The sequence below is a fragment of the Xiphias gladius genome, chromosome 3, assembly GCF_016859285.1.
Source record: "Xiphias gladius isolate SHS-SW01 ecotype Sanya breed wild chromosome 3, ASM1685928v1, whole genome shotgun sequence".
NCBI lineage: Eukaryota > Metazoa > Chordata > Actinopteri > Istiophoriformes > Xiphiidae > Xiphias > Xiphias gladius.
In genome coordinates this window covers 24,868,090-24,884,376 of record NC_053402.1, presented here as the reverse complement: position 1 = coordinate 24,884,376, position 16,287 = coordinate 24,868,090, and the positions used below count along the sequence as shown (strand labels likewise).

Here is a 16,287-nt window from a genome sequence, read left to right as displayed (position 1 = left end):
GTGCATAATAAACACAACAGGAACAGGTGGATACAGGTGGAAACAGTCCTCCACTTTCTCAAATCACAGTTCCCTCCACTGGTCTTTTTCTTTCCTGCCTTCACAGTAAAAAGATCATCATTATCTCAGTTTCAGTTCAGCTAAGACCAAGTTTCTAATTGTCTGGCATCAAAAAGTGAAAACCACGTCCCCCAGTTCGCTCCACTACTGGACCTGTGGCATGGAGACTCATTTGGAGCCCAAAAATCCCAAAAATCCCATTTCCATGGAGACAGATGTCCGTTTCCATGACAACAGACACACCTGTTCATCGATGAGAGGAAGCAGTCTGAGGAGATAAGCTGCTACCACAGAAGGAAATGAGCTTCAGGTGATGCGTCCTTTCTCCTTTTCCATATCCGGGTCGGGGGTCGGTGTCGGGAGCGGGTCGGTTCGTCGGTCGTGTCGGAGGTGGAGCATCAGGCAGACCATGCTCGTCGTGCAGCAAGAAACAACAGCAAAGAACAGGAAGAGATTGTTATTTGTTTTTCATCCGATGCAAGCGCTTGAGAACGATAGGGCGTCGTGAGCGGGAGGGAGCGGGGTCGTGTCGGTGTGGATGATGCCGTGAAAGTCGTTTTCTTCATTGCAGCAGATTTCATCAGGATTTTAGTATCACTGGGGAGAGAGAAAGAAAGAATTCAGAACTTCCAATGAAATGGTAAATGGAAAATGTGCATTATCACAGTGGGCTGGTTTTCTAGGGACATGTTAAGTCTATTAGGTCGATTATTAACTCAAACTGGCCTCCACAGGCTTTGAAGTGAGTCTCAGGACATTAACGAGTGAATTAACTAATTGACACATACGCAGGCAGGTTTACCTTCGTGCTAACGTTGACTGCCGGTGAATTATTTGGGCTTTTTACCACTGAAGACCAGCACGCAGCATGGCCTTCAGTGGCGCCCCCTGCTCTGCTCGATAAGGTTGGTGAGCTCTCCGCTCTGTGTATTTTAAGCAGCTGATGAATGAAGTATAATTAAAGCACGACTGTTGTGTGAGTGAGACTGTGAAAGTGATTCGATGACTCCTCGAGGAAAACCCTGAACTTCTGTTGTAGTTTATCTTTGTTTCGGTCTGTCCTCCCGACACACAATATACTCACACCAGAAAGTACAGTATATACTAAGATACTGCACTCATCTTCACATGCCATGTTTAACTGTTGACCCCTTGTAAAACACATGCACAGGGTTGTGTTTGTTCTTCTTTTACTTTGACTGACTTGAGACACGGCAGATTAAGAAACATCTTCTGACTAGAGGTTGAAATCACCGCCAAGATGAGTCAGTTCCTTCATAACTCAGTTAAAGTAATAAATAGGAGGTGGTTAACTGCAGCTATAGTTAAAAGGGCTTGTAGATATTAAAGTGACTAATATTCTGTTCTAACCTACTGAACTTTATTTCAAATCCTAGCGGAGATCCCAAATTTTCTAAAAATGTCAGGGCGACGTGTACAAACTGAAAGAAAAGACGTATCTGATTGAACGATACGCCCGTAAAAATGCGACGTCACTTACATCCCCAGTTGAGGGCGATAGCTGCGGTGATGATGGCGATCCCTCCCACGATGGACACGACAGACAGAACCATGGCGTTACGACCCAAACGACGAGCTCCGTCCACGTTGCCTTGCTGCAGACTGTTTCGGGACTGAACGGAAACAGAGGATGAAGACATTTTTACGTTGACGCTTGATCAAAAATAAAACTCAAGCACCGTTAAACCCGGTTTTCGGTTTTGCAGGATATCCCAGGAAAACTTTTATTTAGAAAATTAGATAATTAAGTTGTGACAACAGTTTGTTATTCATAAAATTACAAGATAATTAATCCAACTTCAAGATCATTTAAAAAAATGTATATTATGATAAATAACAATCAGTATCAGGGTCAATATTAATAATTCTGTTATATAAAATAGTGTTAAGAGTCATTGCCCATCCCTAAGCTTGGTGAGTTAGCTTGGTGAGTTAGCTTGGTGAGTTAGCTTGGGTCAGTTAGCTTGGGTCAGTTAGCTTGGTGAGTTAGCTTGTACCATTCACTAACGGAGGGTCGTATAAGAGTTGATGGTGCAACTCAGCTAATAACCTTTGACGGCAGCTTCCTCCACCTGAGTTGGGTTTGAACGCAGCACGAAAGATTAATGCAGAGTTACTCTGCTTCCGTGAGCAGATCCACTCATGGGAACTGATTTTGCTGCGAAATTTCACTGGTTTTGGGAAATAATCGTTTGGGAAAATACTCATTCGCCTTCTGGCAGAGATTTATATGAGAAGATCGGTACCGCGCTCACATCTGTCCGTTAAATACATATATCAACATTCAGCCACAACGTTAACGCCGGTGTTTGGTTGTAATGGTGCTGATAGGCCACAGCTAGGCTGTTGGCTGCTGGCTGTTGCCGTTCCTTCATCAGGTGGACTCAGACACCGGATCCAAATGAGCGATCATGTTGCTCTGTAACAGCTGGATGCGGAAATAAGCAGCTGTTTGCTAACACAGTGGCCGATACCTAATAAAAGCTGGTAATTTGTCGGGGTTGACTTGTTCTGGGGTTTTACTGCCCTCTAGTGCCCAAAAATCCATTAAAGCAGCTTTAACCTAAACTGGGATTGAGACTGATTGCACAAAAGTTTGAGTCAGTATTTCTATTATTAGCAGTGCCGGCAATAGAAGAAGCAGTAATCATTGTCACTGTCTTTTCAACCACCAAGTCTCTTAAAAATAATATACCACAGATGTATTCATTAAAAACATTTCCTCTTCAGGCTGATGAAAAAACGTTACGTTTCTGTCAAAACTTGTTTGCAGTTGCAAATCAGCGATGTGCGAAGATAATTTTATGAAACGGGCTTGCTTTTCAAAGGAGAGTCTTACTGTTTCGTGGACTTATTGGTATTTGTTCGGGTTTCCCTTTCGTTTCTGTGCAAAAGACAAAGTCAAAGTCGTACCATCACGGAGAAGGTGAGGGCTACGATGTTGATGGGCCACAGCGGGCAGAAGCAGGACAGGATGGCCAGGATCAGGTAGTCCCTCGGCTTGGATCCGTCCACAGCGGCCTCTGTGATGGCGCTGGGCTGGCGGGTGAGCGAGGGCCTGGGAGAGCCCGCCGCTAACGAGCCGGACCGGCTGCCCAAACGAGGCCGACCATTAGCATGGCTGCCTGGCTTAGAGTACTGCTTGGGCGACACAGAGGACACTGTGGGAGAGGAGTCGACCATCACTGGAACGATACCGTTACCTGGAGGAGGTAAAAATCCCGTTAGGTACAAGTGGAACACACGAGAGCAGCTGTAATTTGATCAAGATAACAGGTAAAGGACCTCATCATATTGGGAGGACTCATTAGTTTGGTTTCATCAGGAGGCCCTGGGTCGAGGTACTCAATTTGACACAGGGCCACCTTTAGGCTCTTACAATATCAGCTTCTATTGTGATTACTAGTGCAAACAAATGACTGAAAAACTGCACTGTGGCCGCGTGCTTCTGGAAACATGTGACTTTCCAGCTGCCTGCGGCTCCTTGTTGGTGACCGGCTGTGTCTGTCCACCAAACACAATCTTCATTTTGCTTTATATGTTCCTCACTTGGTGACAATTTGGAGATCTGCTCTCGAGCAGCTGTGGTAAAAGAGTCACACTGTTCCATCTCTGGGAAATTTCAAAATAAAGACACTGTAGTGAACACGGTTTTTTTTTTAAACCTATCTACATAAAGGTATCAACGATTGGCACTGCACGAAGGGATCTGTGAGCGCGACCCGTTTTGTTTCCGCCCTTTGTGCGACTTTCCAGTCCGTTTGCTGCAGATCCGTCCACAGTGCAAACTACAGTGCTGGAATACATTTGCGGCCTCCGTGAGCACGAGAGCACGGGCAGACACACAATAGACACACAAAAGCCTGTGGACGCTGCGCACACGGCTGCACAGACTGGGGCAAAAACCGTGCTGAGGCCTTCACTCTTGACAACACTGTTTAATATTTATTATATTGATTAATAGGTGATGATCATGAGATGACAGTCGGCTCTTTTGTTTTTTTTTATCTCTTCAAACAGTCTAAAAAACTAAATATGAGCACAACCAACTTTGTTCTCTGCTACTACGACTAAACTTGTCTACAACTAAAAAGCGATTAAAACACGGAAGCAAGACACCGCTGAACTAAACCGCTGGTGTGTTTTGATGAACGGGAACCATTCTGATGAGAAAAGAGAATTATAACCGCTAGCAGGTCCGAGAACTGGCACACGGGACTAGATTAGACTAGATCATATGATATAATGGAAGTTTGTGTTTATGACCAAAGGTGGACCAGCTCCAGTTCACTCAAACACCTGCCCATCTATTGTCATTTTTGGAGGAGAAGAGGGATGATATTTTCTTTACTGGTCTCCACGTCGTCACTGATCACCGTCAGGTGCTCGATGGCCTCCCCCTCCTCGGTTTGTACGGCCTCGGGAGCGTCCGTTGTTGAGGAGGGGGCTTCTTGTTCAGCGCCGCCTGGTTGAGAGGTCACGGCGGCGTGGCCGGCTTCTCCGGCATCCGGCTGCGTGCTGATCGGCTGGTCGGGCTGCTGCGTCTCCTCCATGCTGCAGGGCGGCTGTGCGGCACTGGGACTGGTGGCCATTGGACGGTGAAGACAAAGCTAGGTGTTGAAGAAAAGCTGACGGCAAGGCTCGCTCTGAAAAGGATTAAAGAGACGGAGTCAGATTTTCAAACAGTGGTTTGATTATTGATCGGCTGTTGAGAACTGGCTCTGAACTGCTTCTTGATTCTTGTTGTTTCTGAGGACCGGTTCCTGAAAACAACCTCTCAGTTTGAAACGATGGACAGATAAACACACAGTATGTCCACTGTTTACAATATGGCAGAAACGTACGGCTCGCAAAAGACAGATACAGCAAAATGCAACTACCGAACACAAACAATGCTACGCTACAAAATCCAGCTTTCATGATTGAGCATTTTGTGCAGCAAGGTTTGTTTTTTTCTTTAATCATCTAATTCCACCTTGTCCAGCTGAAGCCAAAACCCAGTATAAAGATGGAAGCTGCCCCAGGAACACCTTTGCCTCGTAGTCGCAGCAGATAAGTGGATTTATTGCCTGCATTAGTAGATCTGAGGCAGTTTGTTAACAGGTGAAGCCAGAAAACAAACAAACATTGTGTAGATTATTTTTTAATTTGCTGAATCGACTGCATTAGATGTAATAATGGATTATGTTTAGCTGCAGCTGCCAGCGGTGGAGGCTTTGCGGCCATTTTGGCACCAGTTTGACACTTCTGTAGTTCTTGTTCCACTATTGAGATATCGTAGCCAAAGTCATCATTTTAAAATTACAACTGGGAGGCTGTAATGGACGTTGTTTTCTCGCTCGGCCGGTTGGATTTGCGATCTTTAAGATATGGCGTGAACACAGCAGGGGCAGCTTCCAGGTGTTAATGTGTGGAGCTGCCTGAGCATCAACAGCTCAGTGAATCTAAAAATGATCCCTTAAACAGTGTTTCAGTAGCTTAAACCTGAGCTCGGTGCGCCAGGCGGCTATGTTCCCTCCGAAACGTATTTAACGCCCCTCATCTGGAAGCGTATCGGTGTTATTTTTAGGAGACAGGGTTGCAAAAATTGTAACCAGCATCTGGTAAAAAGCAGATGAGCAGAATCACATCGCCTAGCTTTGACGTTAACGTCTGAAAAAGCCGCCAGCACTGCCGATCCCACTGAGAATCAACAGCCCGAACCTTTCTGCTCACCCTTAATATTTAGTCTTCATCACCACCAACTGCTCACGAGCTCACGCAAAGCATGAGATGACACGGAGACGAAGTAAATGAGTGGCTGATGATGAAAGTTAAGATCTAACAAACGCACACAGCTTTTAGCGTTGTGTGATGTGGAACAAACTACAGCTGAAACCATCTGATTTGTCATAAACTAATGTTGGAGGGATCATGAAGTAGGTTTCAGACATTTTTACTTTGGTTTGACAACTTCTTTTGATGCAGATTTGTAGGAGCTTGTGTCTGTGTTTGGGTTCTTTCTGTTGAACATTTTTGACAGTGGTAGCTTATATTTCATTTCCAGATTTCTGTGTATTTTTGGGTGATTTAAGGTTTTTAAAGAGGGAGATTTGATAAACTCTTGTGTAAGTTCATTTGATTGAGAGAGCGACAGACTTCCTGCAACAAACTGAGCAAGGTGGGAATATTTGTTGTATTGTATTTTTTTTCCCATTTTTAATAACTGCACCATTATTAAATGCAGCAAATCCTGAGAGTGAATGAGGAGATTTAATAGAGAATATTAAACTGTTGCAACGTAATGAAAAACATTTTCATTTGCTTTGCTGTAAGAAACAGACGTTTCTTTGAGGTCCCCGGCGTCGAAGCAAATTCAAGCTGCAGAAGACAACAAGGGTTGAAATGACCAGAGTGCGTATCCTCAGATATTAAATGGAACTAAGAGCTGGGTTTGACTTTCTTTGACACTAGGGACTGAAGACACAGACCAACAACACGATAAATAATGTTTCGGAGCACAGATTGGACGCAGGACTTTTACTCACAAGGGCAGAAATTTAGCACCCCTTCTGTAGCTTTCGATTGTATTACATGGTCTTCTTCAGCGTTTGACGTTGAAGACGTGTAAATTCAAATCTTTTCTGAATACTCCGAGGACTTCTCCTACTTGTCAAAACCGCAGACGCTTTCAGTGCAACCTTTAACATTGCCTGGTGCAAATGAAAGCTCCAGAACAGCTACTGGAAGGACCTTTTGTGAGATTAGTTTGTCCACCACTGTTTCCCAGCTCAAGAGTGAACTTTCAATCCCAATTTTTAACAGGGAAGAGAAGACTCCATGTGTTCAGAAATAAATGGAAAAATGAACATCTAGTTCCAGGATGATCTGCTGAGGAGGAACGGGTGAAAAGGCCGAAAGCTCTGGTGAGATTGTTTGTGCCAAGCGTCGTCTCCTCAAACTGCTCGTCGGCTCGGACTTAATTAGTCTTAATCACGAAGAGTTACAAGCCAGAACTATGACACAGATGAGTCACAGAAATGTAGAACACGATTGTCTATCTTGGTTCTGCAAAAGGGCAAGAAGGAGAGAGTTTTTGTTCCCCGGAGCACAAAATATTTATAATCCAGATCTGTGTGGGTCGATAAGGTCGTCGATTTGTTCCAGTGACTCAACAGTTTCTTGCTGCCGGTTGCTGAGGTTTCTGGCTCCTGGTCTTTTCTGTAGGCGGACTTGAGCTCAGTCTCTATTTGTTTTGAGTCCCACTGGCCACTGGCAGAGTTTGGTTGGACTCGTATCACCGAAACGCCTCTTTGGACTAAAAAAGACCATAAAAGACTCATGTACTTCATCAGCTACGGACGTTATAGGACTGAAGGTTGCTCTGTGACGGCTGGAGCGAGAAGGGGAGATTATGTTGTCAGCCATCACACTGTTGTATGAAGGCTGCTCGGGAATAACTCGAGAGGAGTAATTATAGGCTCAGCGGTTAAAGGGCTGTTGCGCTTTCATGAAGCTGGTTGCTAAGATTTTTACCAAGCAGAGTTTCTTGAGACCAACAGAGCAGGGCCAAGCGATGCGGCTGAAATAAAATGAAATCTCAACTATATTCAAGCTTCGGGCCGATTCAGGATTTTAATAATCCGTTTCGGCCCAGCAGACAGGTCTCGTCGCCCCGGTCTGCTGTTTGCGTTTCAACGTCGCAAACAGCGGCAGCGCCAGCGGTCGCCAGCGTCAGTTTTCCCAGCGGGCAGATGTCTACGTCTCTCATCAAATTCACCCAGCTGTCCACCTGGGGCCCAGACAGCCCAGTATCCTGCAGGGGGATGCAATCATTCACTCCACGGGACTGTTGTGACTCATGACAGCTAATATGGCAGCTAAGATCTACATTACCTGTAAACGGGGGAAAGAAGTTTCTGACCCCTTCTCCGGTTTTGTCTGCGATGCCACGTTTGTTCTCTGGCCCAGGACAACTTTAAAACACACTGTGACCTGTGTCGTTTTGGTTAAATTTACATGTGAAGACGCGCAGATTCTCATCCAGGTCGTGGTCTTCAGGAACCTCAAGCAAGTCCACTTGCCTTTGTAGAGCACTTAGAAAATGTTCTGGTTTAATACTGAGAGACTAGCTGAGACTAATACATCTTGTGATGTCCATTACAATGGGAGCTGGAATGTATGAAATTCTATGGGTTTTTTCCCACTTTTAAGGAAATTATTGAGAAAGTATGGATCCCGAAAAAAGTCTTAACATAAATTATTTTGTCTTTTTAAAACAATTTTACAGATTCATTTAAAAATCATTTATGTTTCATCAAATAGCATTTATAGGCGCGTTTAAGTGTATTTTCTTTTTTACATTGAATTGTATTACCACATCATTAAATTCAAACTTGATGAGTAGATCACATTTTTCCTAATGCATCAATGACAGACTCTCAGTTTTCCTGCAGCAGCCTCCGTACCGCTGCTCTCCTGCAGCTCCTCTTTTTTTTTTTTTATCTCTTGTTCCATCGTTCTCGCACCTTTTCGACACGAGCAAATGTTCCAGTGATGGGCCGTTTGATAAAACGCCGTCGCTCTCTCGGCAGTGCGGATGTTACGAGTGCCACACAGATCGCTCACGCGGACACTCGTGGCCGTGAGCGACGGCCCGGAGGACGAGCAGATTCTTTAAGAGCAGATCTGGAGGAAAGCTCCGCTGCAGCACCAACACACCGGCTACAATATACCTGCCACGGCTCAATCGATGACTTGTACCCCCCCTCGCAGGACAAAACGCTGCAGCACGACTTTGCTCTGCAAAAGCTGACAAATGCGGGGTTTTCCCGCAGAATTACAATCCACGTTGCTGTATGTGTCCTGATGAATGGTCTTTCTTTGGCAGCCCGAGGGGCTTCGAGCTGCACTGTGATTTAAACCATCTTACAGAGGACGTCTTTAGAGAGCAGAGAAATTACCTCAGACGCCCTGTTTACATTACAACCCATGCATTCATCATTTTGAGACAAGGATACAGAAAAGATGAATACATCTTATCTCATAAACTTGATTTCTCAACATACTGTGCGTCACTCTTGGTCATTCACAGAGAAATGTACGTTTCTGAGCCATCCAGTTCCATCCACCTGATTTTTACAGATGTGTTGAAAATGTTGGAGACATTTGACTGAGCTGCAGAACTGGATCAAAATCCTTCTTGTACCTGCTGGTTGGCTGTGAAAAAAAAAAAAATTCTGGGGTTACAAAGCAGGAGCAGTTGCGGCTTCTGGATTTTTTTCCCTACTTCAAACCTTTCTATATTATTTTTCTCATTTTTCCTCAACAACGAGACTCATACTGTAAGTTTTTGGTCCGATCAGCCGTTTGTATTATTTCAAGTCTGTTTCTGAGAAATCAGGGTTTTTACTTTAGTTTGGTGGACGGCTCTAAAAACTACAGTACCCGTGAGCCTCAGCTGCTGTTGCTATGGAGAAAAAGCCATTCAGGCGGTTTAAATCACACAACGCCTCGTGGTTACAGTTGTGAACAAAACACTTTGCCAAAGCAGCTTTTTCATCCATGTAATATTTTAGCTTGAAATCAGCAGAGCACCTGTGAGCTCTGTGATTGGATGCGTGCCAGTGAAATGCACCTTGGGAGCAGTAGCTGACTTTTCTCCTTCAGCTGTTACGTCCACAGACGTCTTGCACCTTTGACTTTTTAATCAAAGCAGCGGATGTTTTCTGAGACGGCCGCTCATCCGGAGAGTTTTCATTTTATGTCTCTCTCCCGGAGAGAGAGAGAGCTGCCAGTCACCAACACTGAGACTTTTAACTCAGGAAGCAGGAGAACCCAAAATAACTTAGTGTAATGTCCTTGCAGATGCTATTTTTAAAGCCTGAGTGTACTCAAAATGAAACTTTAAGCCGGCGTACTGTCCCCCTCTCTTTCCAAGAGGCTACCGGATTTCTGTCCCCCGATTTTTTGTCCCCGATTTTTTTTTTGATTTTACTTTTTCTCCCAGTCCGTCATCGCATCCTCGCCAGTCGTTCTCATGCCAGGCTGATGTGATGCCCATTGTTGCACGCCATTGTACATGCACGGCGCCATGCGTGACGTTGAAGTTCGACGCGACCTGCCCACCACACGGGGACTGAGAAGCACCACACGGCTCTGTCTCTCTCTAATAATTTTGTCTGCACCCGTAAACATGCGAATACAAAGTGTCTCAGAAGGAAAAAGGACTTTAAGAAGGGTTAGTGCATTACCAATACTGAGGTTTAAAGAGCACAAAGCATTCGTTTATTGCTATATTACCATTATGAAAAGCCAGTTTGACCTAAATAAACGTATTTTTCTTCCACCATGTCCTCCCCACTTCTGAAACCAAACCTACACCCTTGTGGCTGGGATTTTTTGCAGCCTGAAAGGAGGGAAAAGAGGAAGCGATTCAGCCACTTTCTTGGGGGGCTCTGGTGTGGACGCACGTTGTTTTCGCACGTGAACCGCAAGTTGTAAATCTATGGTTTTTAGTGGAGCTTCAGTCTAGAAACGGGACGGAGAGGAAGAAATTCAGCTTTTTTCTTGTGGTCCCGGCCTTGCAGGGTGAACGTGTACTTATAAAATGTTGGTTTGTCACGTTTTCACGTTATGTAGAGAACAAAAAAAACAAAAAAAACCAAACCACGATCTTCACAAAGTTGTGAGCATCTACATCTGCTGTCTCTGTCAGAGGTTGGGGACGTGTGCTAATCGTCCCCTTTCGTTCTTTTTGTCATTCAGTGCTGAAGAAAGGGTGAAAGATCATAAAGGGGGTAGGGGTCTAAACAGCCGACTCCCACAGCAATTAACCTGCTGTTGCTTCTGTTCTTTTTCAGGAAGTGGCAGGATTAGCGTCGGTTGCACCGAGCGGCGTCGGACGCTTCAGAGTCGGGGGGGATTAGCAGGAAGAGACGACCATCAGCGCCATCAGACTGTGTTGTTTTTAGCTCTGCAGCAGAGTGACTCAATGCTCTGATTGGTTGGAGCAACAGTTTGCTGATGTACTGACTTGGTACAGACCTTTTATTAGATACTAGATAGTGGCTGGTCACTGTCAATCACCCCCATGTAAAACCTGCGGTGAAACCTAAAGGCTTAAGTTTCAGACGAAGAGCAACGACATCGATGGCAGCAGGAACTTGACAGTAGCCGAACACAGCGGTGAGTTGAGCCACACGTTCACAGATCATCAGTGGAGAAGCCGCATCCTCGTGCGGCCTGAGCTCCACCGGAGATCTCGACTTCGCTCTTGAAGCTAATCTCCCAGCACGATTTCGGATCCGGCCAGGACACCACCCGGACCACAGCGGCTCTCCAGGGGCCCAGAAAGCTCCGGCTTTGACGTGTGTCGACTCGTTTGCGGGTCCGGCTTTATTTTCTAATCTGAGTTCCTGTCTCGGTTGGCGAGACGGGCGTCTCGGCCTGACACGCTGAGTTTGTGTCCCTCTCTCCGAGCTGCCACCTCAGCTCCGTCACGCACACTTTGGCCACGGAGCGGATTTTGGATGCAGCCATGTCGCTGTTGTTCCACACACTCTGATCCACAATAAAACACAGGGACCGGGTCAGATTCCAACGGGGTCTCTGGCACTGTGGGATTTCATATTTTATTTAAATGTGAAGTCAAACTATTTATTAGAACCAGTTTAGATCCGCTTCATTTTGATAACTGAGTAACTGTTTGGGGGATTTTTCAAGCAAAAACACAAAAACCTGCTGTTTTCAGCCCCTGAAATATAAAGACGTCCTGCTCCTCTCTGTTTTATATCATTTTACATTTAAACCTTTGGGTTCTGGTCCGACGTCACCTCGGACTCTGACAATCTAGAATAGGTATTTTCTCACTATTTTTTTTTGACATTTTATAGAACTAAATGATTAACTAAAGTAATTAATCAATAATTAAATTCATTGTTAGTTGCAGCCATAAACCAGTTAAACAAAAGTCTGCGGTGGCATTTTCACCATTTAAACACCGGATTCTTTCAATCAGCTAGACCTGTGCTGAACAGCCAATCAACAGAAAATTAATAAACAAAAATTCTGATCATTGAGTAATTATTTGAATCATTTATCAAGGAAAAATAGTGTTTATTCGCTGGTGAAAGCTTCCCAGGTGTAAGCATTTGCAGCTTCTGTCTGTTTATATCTTTGTAAATTGAATATTTTGGTGTTTTGGACTGTAGGACGCACAAAACAAGATATTTGATGATGAAAATAATCTTTAGTTACAGTCTCATATCATGTATTTTGACATAATAACGGAAGGACGACGTGACATAAATGTTAACGGGGGGGGGACAGGGATCCTAAGTAATCAGCTGCTCGCAGGGTTTTCTATACACATACATGAACAGGTGAACACGCCACAAATATGACACAACCTGCGTTTCTATAGGAAAGAAATATTTAATCTCGTGAGGCAGCAGAGCCTGAAAACTGGGACACAGCACAACGCGACTCTGGCCATTTTTTATACATAATTAACACACACTGATGCATGAGCATGTCTGTCATCATTTCTCTCTCTCCCACACACACACACACACACAGTTACATTAGTTGTGAGGACACTCATTGACATAATGCATTCCCCAGCCCATAACCGGAGCCTGAACCGGATTCTAACCTGAACCCTAAAACCAGATCTTCACCTTCAAACAGCCCTTTGAAGTTGCGAGGACCGGACAATTTGTCCCCTCAATGATGGTTTCAAACCAAAATTTGTCCACACAACCATAGGCAGAAATGTACACACACACACACACACACGTGCACACACAATGTAAATGCAGCAAATGCCTCAGCATCAAAGCCAAACAAAGGAAAGGGAAATATCCAGATATCAGCCTGAGCTGAGGGAAGCCGACACACCCACAGTGTTACCGGAGCAGCAGCACGTTTTACACACCCAACCTGTGAAATTAAACGATTTTCCCCCCACAGCCGCCGCTCACCGCGCTCTCACCTGGTCCTAGTCCACGGGAAGCTGCGGGGCGATGGTCATCTTGTCACTGCAGGAGGTGCAATCCAGTGATGTGTGGTGGAGCGATAGCGCCGAGGAATGAAACAAATAAATAAATCGGATGCTCGACTCGACGATGAAACAACCTGTCCAACCTTGAAAAATGCTGGAATGGCTCTGTAGCCTTTCCCTTGATTTTATGTCTCAGTTATTTTGTTATCTTGATGCAGAGTGGTGGAGTGTTGGTGCAGCAGCTCTCTGTCTGTTCCACTGCAAGAGGTAACAGGGAAGGGAGGGCTGCTTCAAGAGTGTGTGTGTGAGAGAGAGTGTGTGTGAGTGTGTGTGCACGTGCAGTACAGTCGATGCTTCCCTCCCATCTTCCCCCAGTGTGAAGCTGGCTGAAGCTGAAAGCAGCTTCTGTCCAAATTTTCAAGATAAAAGCCTGGCGGGGCCCCGCAGGGTTTCTCATGAGAGCAGCTCGTCGACGAGATTTTTCCACAGGGAGGTGGGAAACGCCCGCAAACCGACACAGAACTACCGCAGAGATGCAAAACGACCAGGAAGAGGTGCGAGAGGACGACACAGAGACACATCACTTTCGGTCTGGGTGTCCAGCGGCTATGTCGGAGGCTCGGGGGCCTTTTACATGTCTGCTCCCAGGGGCCGGTTGTCTCGTAATCCTGCATTTGCTGTCGTGTAGACGAGCCCTTGTCAAATGGCTGTTTCGTATGTGTCTCTAGTCTTATTTCACACCCCCACGTCCGAGGTGTATTTGCATTTACCTGTCTAATTACTCGTCTTCCCTGTTCGGCTGAAGTCTGCTGCGTGTATTTCCCTCCGTTCTGTCCTGCTGAGGCCTTCGCTCGGCAAACACATTCCCCATCTTTTAAATAGCAATATGCAACAGTTAGGAGTCATATGAGACTTTTTAAGGCCCATTCTATTAAAACAGCAGTTTTTGTGTTGTTCTTTTGTCTTTGTACAGTTTCATTTGTATTTATCCCACAAGTGCGTTGCAGGGACACTCTTATTCTGGAGGAAAATACGCCAATTTCCCGTGTCGTCTTGGTGAACTGCTGGCGCTTTGCTGCACCTCCCTCTGCCCCCGTCCCGTCGTGGTTCTGCTGACGGAGCGCAATCCCAACGATGCACCAGTTGGAACCTGCAGGTCCAGGTTCTTCGCTGGGAATATTTACCTGGATTGTCATCATTGTCCTTCGGAGCTGCAGGGGGGACGTTTAGAGTCCCGTCGGTACTGACGTTAACGGCGTCTGCATCAGTGAAGTGCGCTTTATCACGCCTGCACCGTCTAATGCAATTAATGCTGACATTGCGCGTGATTTGTTCACTTCCCTTTACGCGCGTGGAGGTGGACAATACATGAAAACACGCCGCTGTTGCTTCTAATTGTTTTATTTTGAAAGATTTGACCAGAAGTCTTAGTGGGATATTATGTCCGTGAACCCCAGCGTTCACTGCCCCCCTGTGGTCACAGGTGCGAACTGCAGCACTACACTGACACGTTCCAGTCTAGACTCCGGTCCGCGCCGATAGGAGGTCTTCAGACCAGCATCAAGGCAAAGCTGGATCCCCAGCCGGGGCAAACAGAAGCAAGAGGTTCACGGTTTATGAATCTGAACCTCTAAAGTGCGAGTGTGATCGACCCATCATTACCTATTGTTGTGGCCCCGGTCCTGTAAAAAGGCAGTTTGTTTATTTACCGTGTAGTTTTAAGACCTTTATTATATTAATTTGTATTGTGGTTGTGTGTGTGTGTGTGTGTGTGTGTATTCCTAAACACATGTGTTTTATCAAATTGATTCACAATAACTGACGCAAAGGGGGCAAAGTTATTATTCAGCAGAGTAGTGCAGGGCTGATAGTGACAATTATTTTCATTAGCCATTTATTAGTCTGACAGTTATTTCCTCATTAACTTGTAATCAATTAATCATTTAAAAGGTATTAAATGTTTGAATATAGTAAATTAAATATTAAATGCCCATCACAATTCTCCAAAGCCCAAAGTGACGTCTTCAAATGTCTTGTTTTGTTCGACCAACAGCGTAAAACCCAAAGATGTTCAGGTTATTGTGAAGAAAAAAAGGAAAATTAGGGAAAAATTCACATTTTAGAAGCTGGAAATTATGAATCGTTTCCACTTTAACTCAAAAAAATAAAAAAGATCTGTGACTTAAAAATGATTAATTAAATGATCAAAATCTACCAACCAATCACTTATCATTTCAGCTCTACAGTCGCCACTGGTTGATTTTTGTTTGTCTGGGGAGGTAGCGACACTGTCACGTATAGTGGAGGTCAATGGGGGCCCAGCAAATTTTTAGCCTGGGGGGCCTTCAGGAGGTTAATGCATCACAGCTAACATGATAGCACACCAGCACTTCCGGTGAGCACTCTCAAAATAAGGGACCAAACTGAAGCAATCAGAAACAAATTACAAAAACAAAAAAACAACACCAACTCCACAGGGCACCATTAAACCAACAAATATCATGTTTATGTTCAGTGTTTCTCACCAAAACCTACTGTGTGTATCCTCGAGCTCTAACAAATGTGATGAATGCATTTCCTTCCTCAGACATTTACAAGGCTGATTGCTTTTTTTTTAATAAAGCAGCTATAATGTAAATTTTACCAGGAGTCTCTGGCAGTGACGAACCCACAGAGAATTATCAGCTGAATTTGCAGCTCCCCTCATCCTTATCGAGCTTTACAGTGAGTCTCCGCTCATCGTTTATCTGTTTATCTGCTCTGGTTCACACTCGCCGTTCGCGTAGCGAGTAGCAACAGGCAGATGTTTTCAGAGAAACACAGCTATAAAAAGCCACTGTCCACTTCCTGCTCAGCAGCACACAGCAGACAGACACAGTCAGAGACCAGCTGGTGAACGTAGCGGAGCGTTTAGCAGCTAAAGAGCCAGATGTTTCCCTCAGGAGCTGGTGGAGAACAAAACCAGAGCTAAAAGCACCACTTCCTGTAAAAACTTTCAAAAATAAAATAATCCACAGCAAGAGTAATATTCTTTCCATGTTCACACATCTAAATAGAAGTTAATAAAACATACACAGTGGTAGTATTTAATTGCTGAGCTATTTATTCATTGCATGGTACAACTGCGAATATTATTTGACAACACAGTACCAGTATTAAAACAGTTTTACAGGTGTTGTACAGATGTCATTCCCGCTGAAAAACTGAGTTGTAATCTGTACACA

The 16,287-nt window shown here is 44.8% G+C and overlaps 1 protein-coding gene across 1 annotated transcript; it reads right to left on the bottom strand.

Annotated features, from left to right (window-relative positions):
- Positions 1 to 1,553: 1,553 nt before the first annotated feature.
- LOC120784222 (trafficking regulator of GLUT4 1) lies at positions 1,554 to 4,703 on the bottom strand. Its single transcript, XM_040117828.1, has 3 exons — positions 4,433 to 4,703; positions 2,995 to 3,284; positions 1,554 to 1,694 (listed from the first exon to the last, which is right to left on the bottom strand). The coding sequence occupies exons 1-3, from the start codon at positions 4,671 to 4,673 to the stop codon at positions 1,554 to 1,556; spliced, it is 672 nt and encodes a 223-aa protein (XP_039973762.1). The 5' UTR covers positions 4,674 to 4,703.
- Positions 4,704 to 16,287: the final 11,584 nt, after the last annotated feature.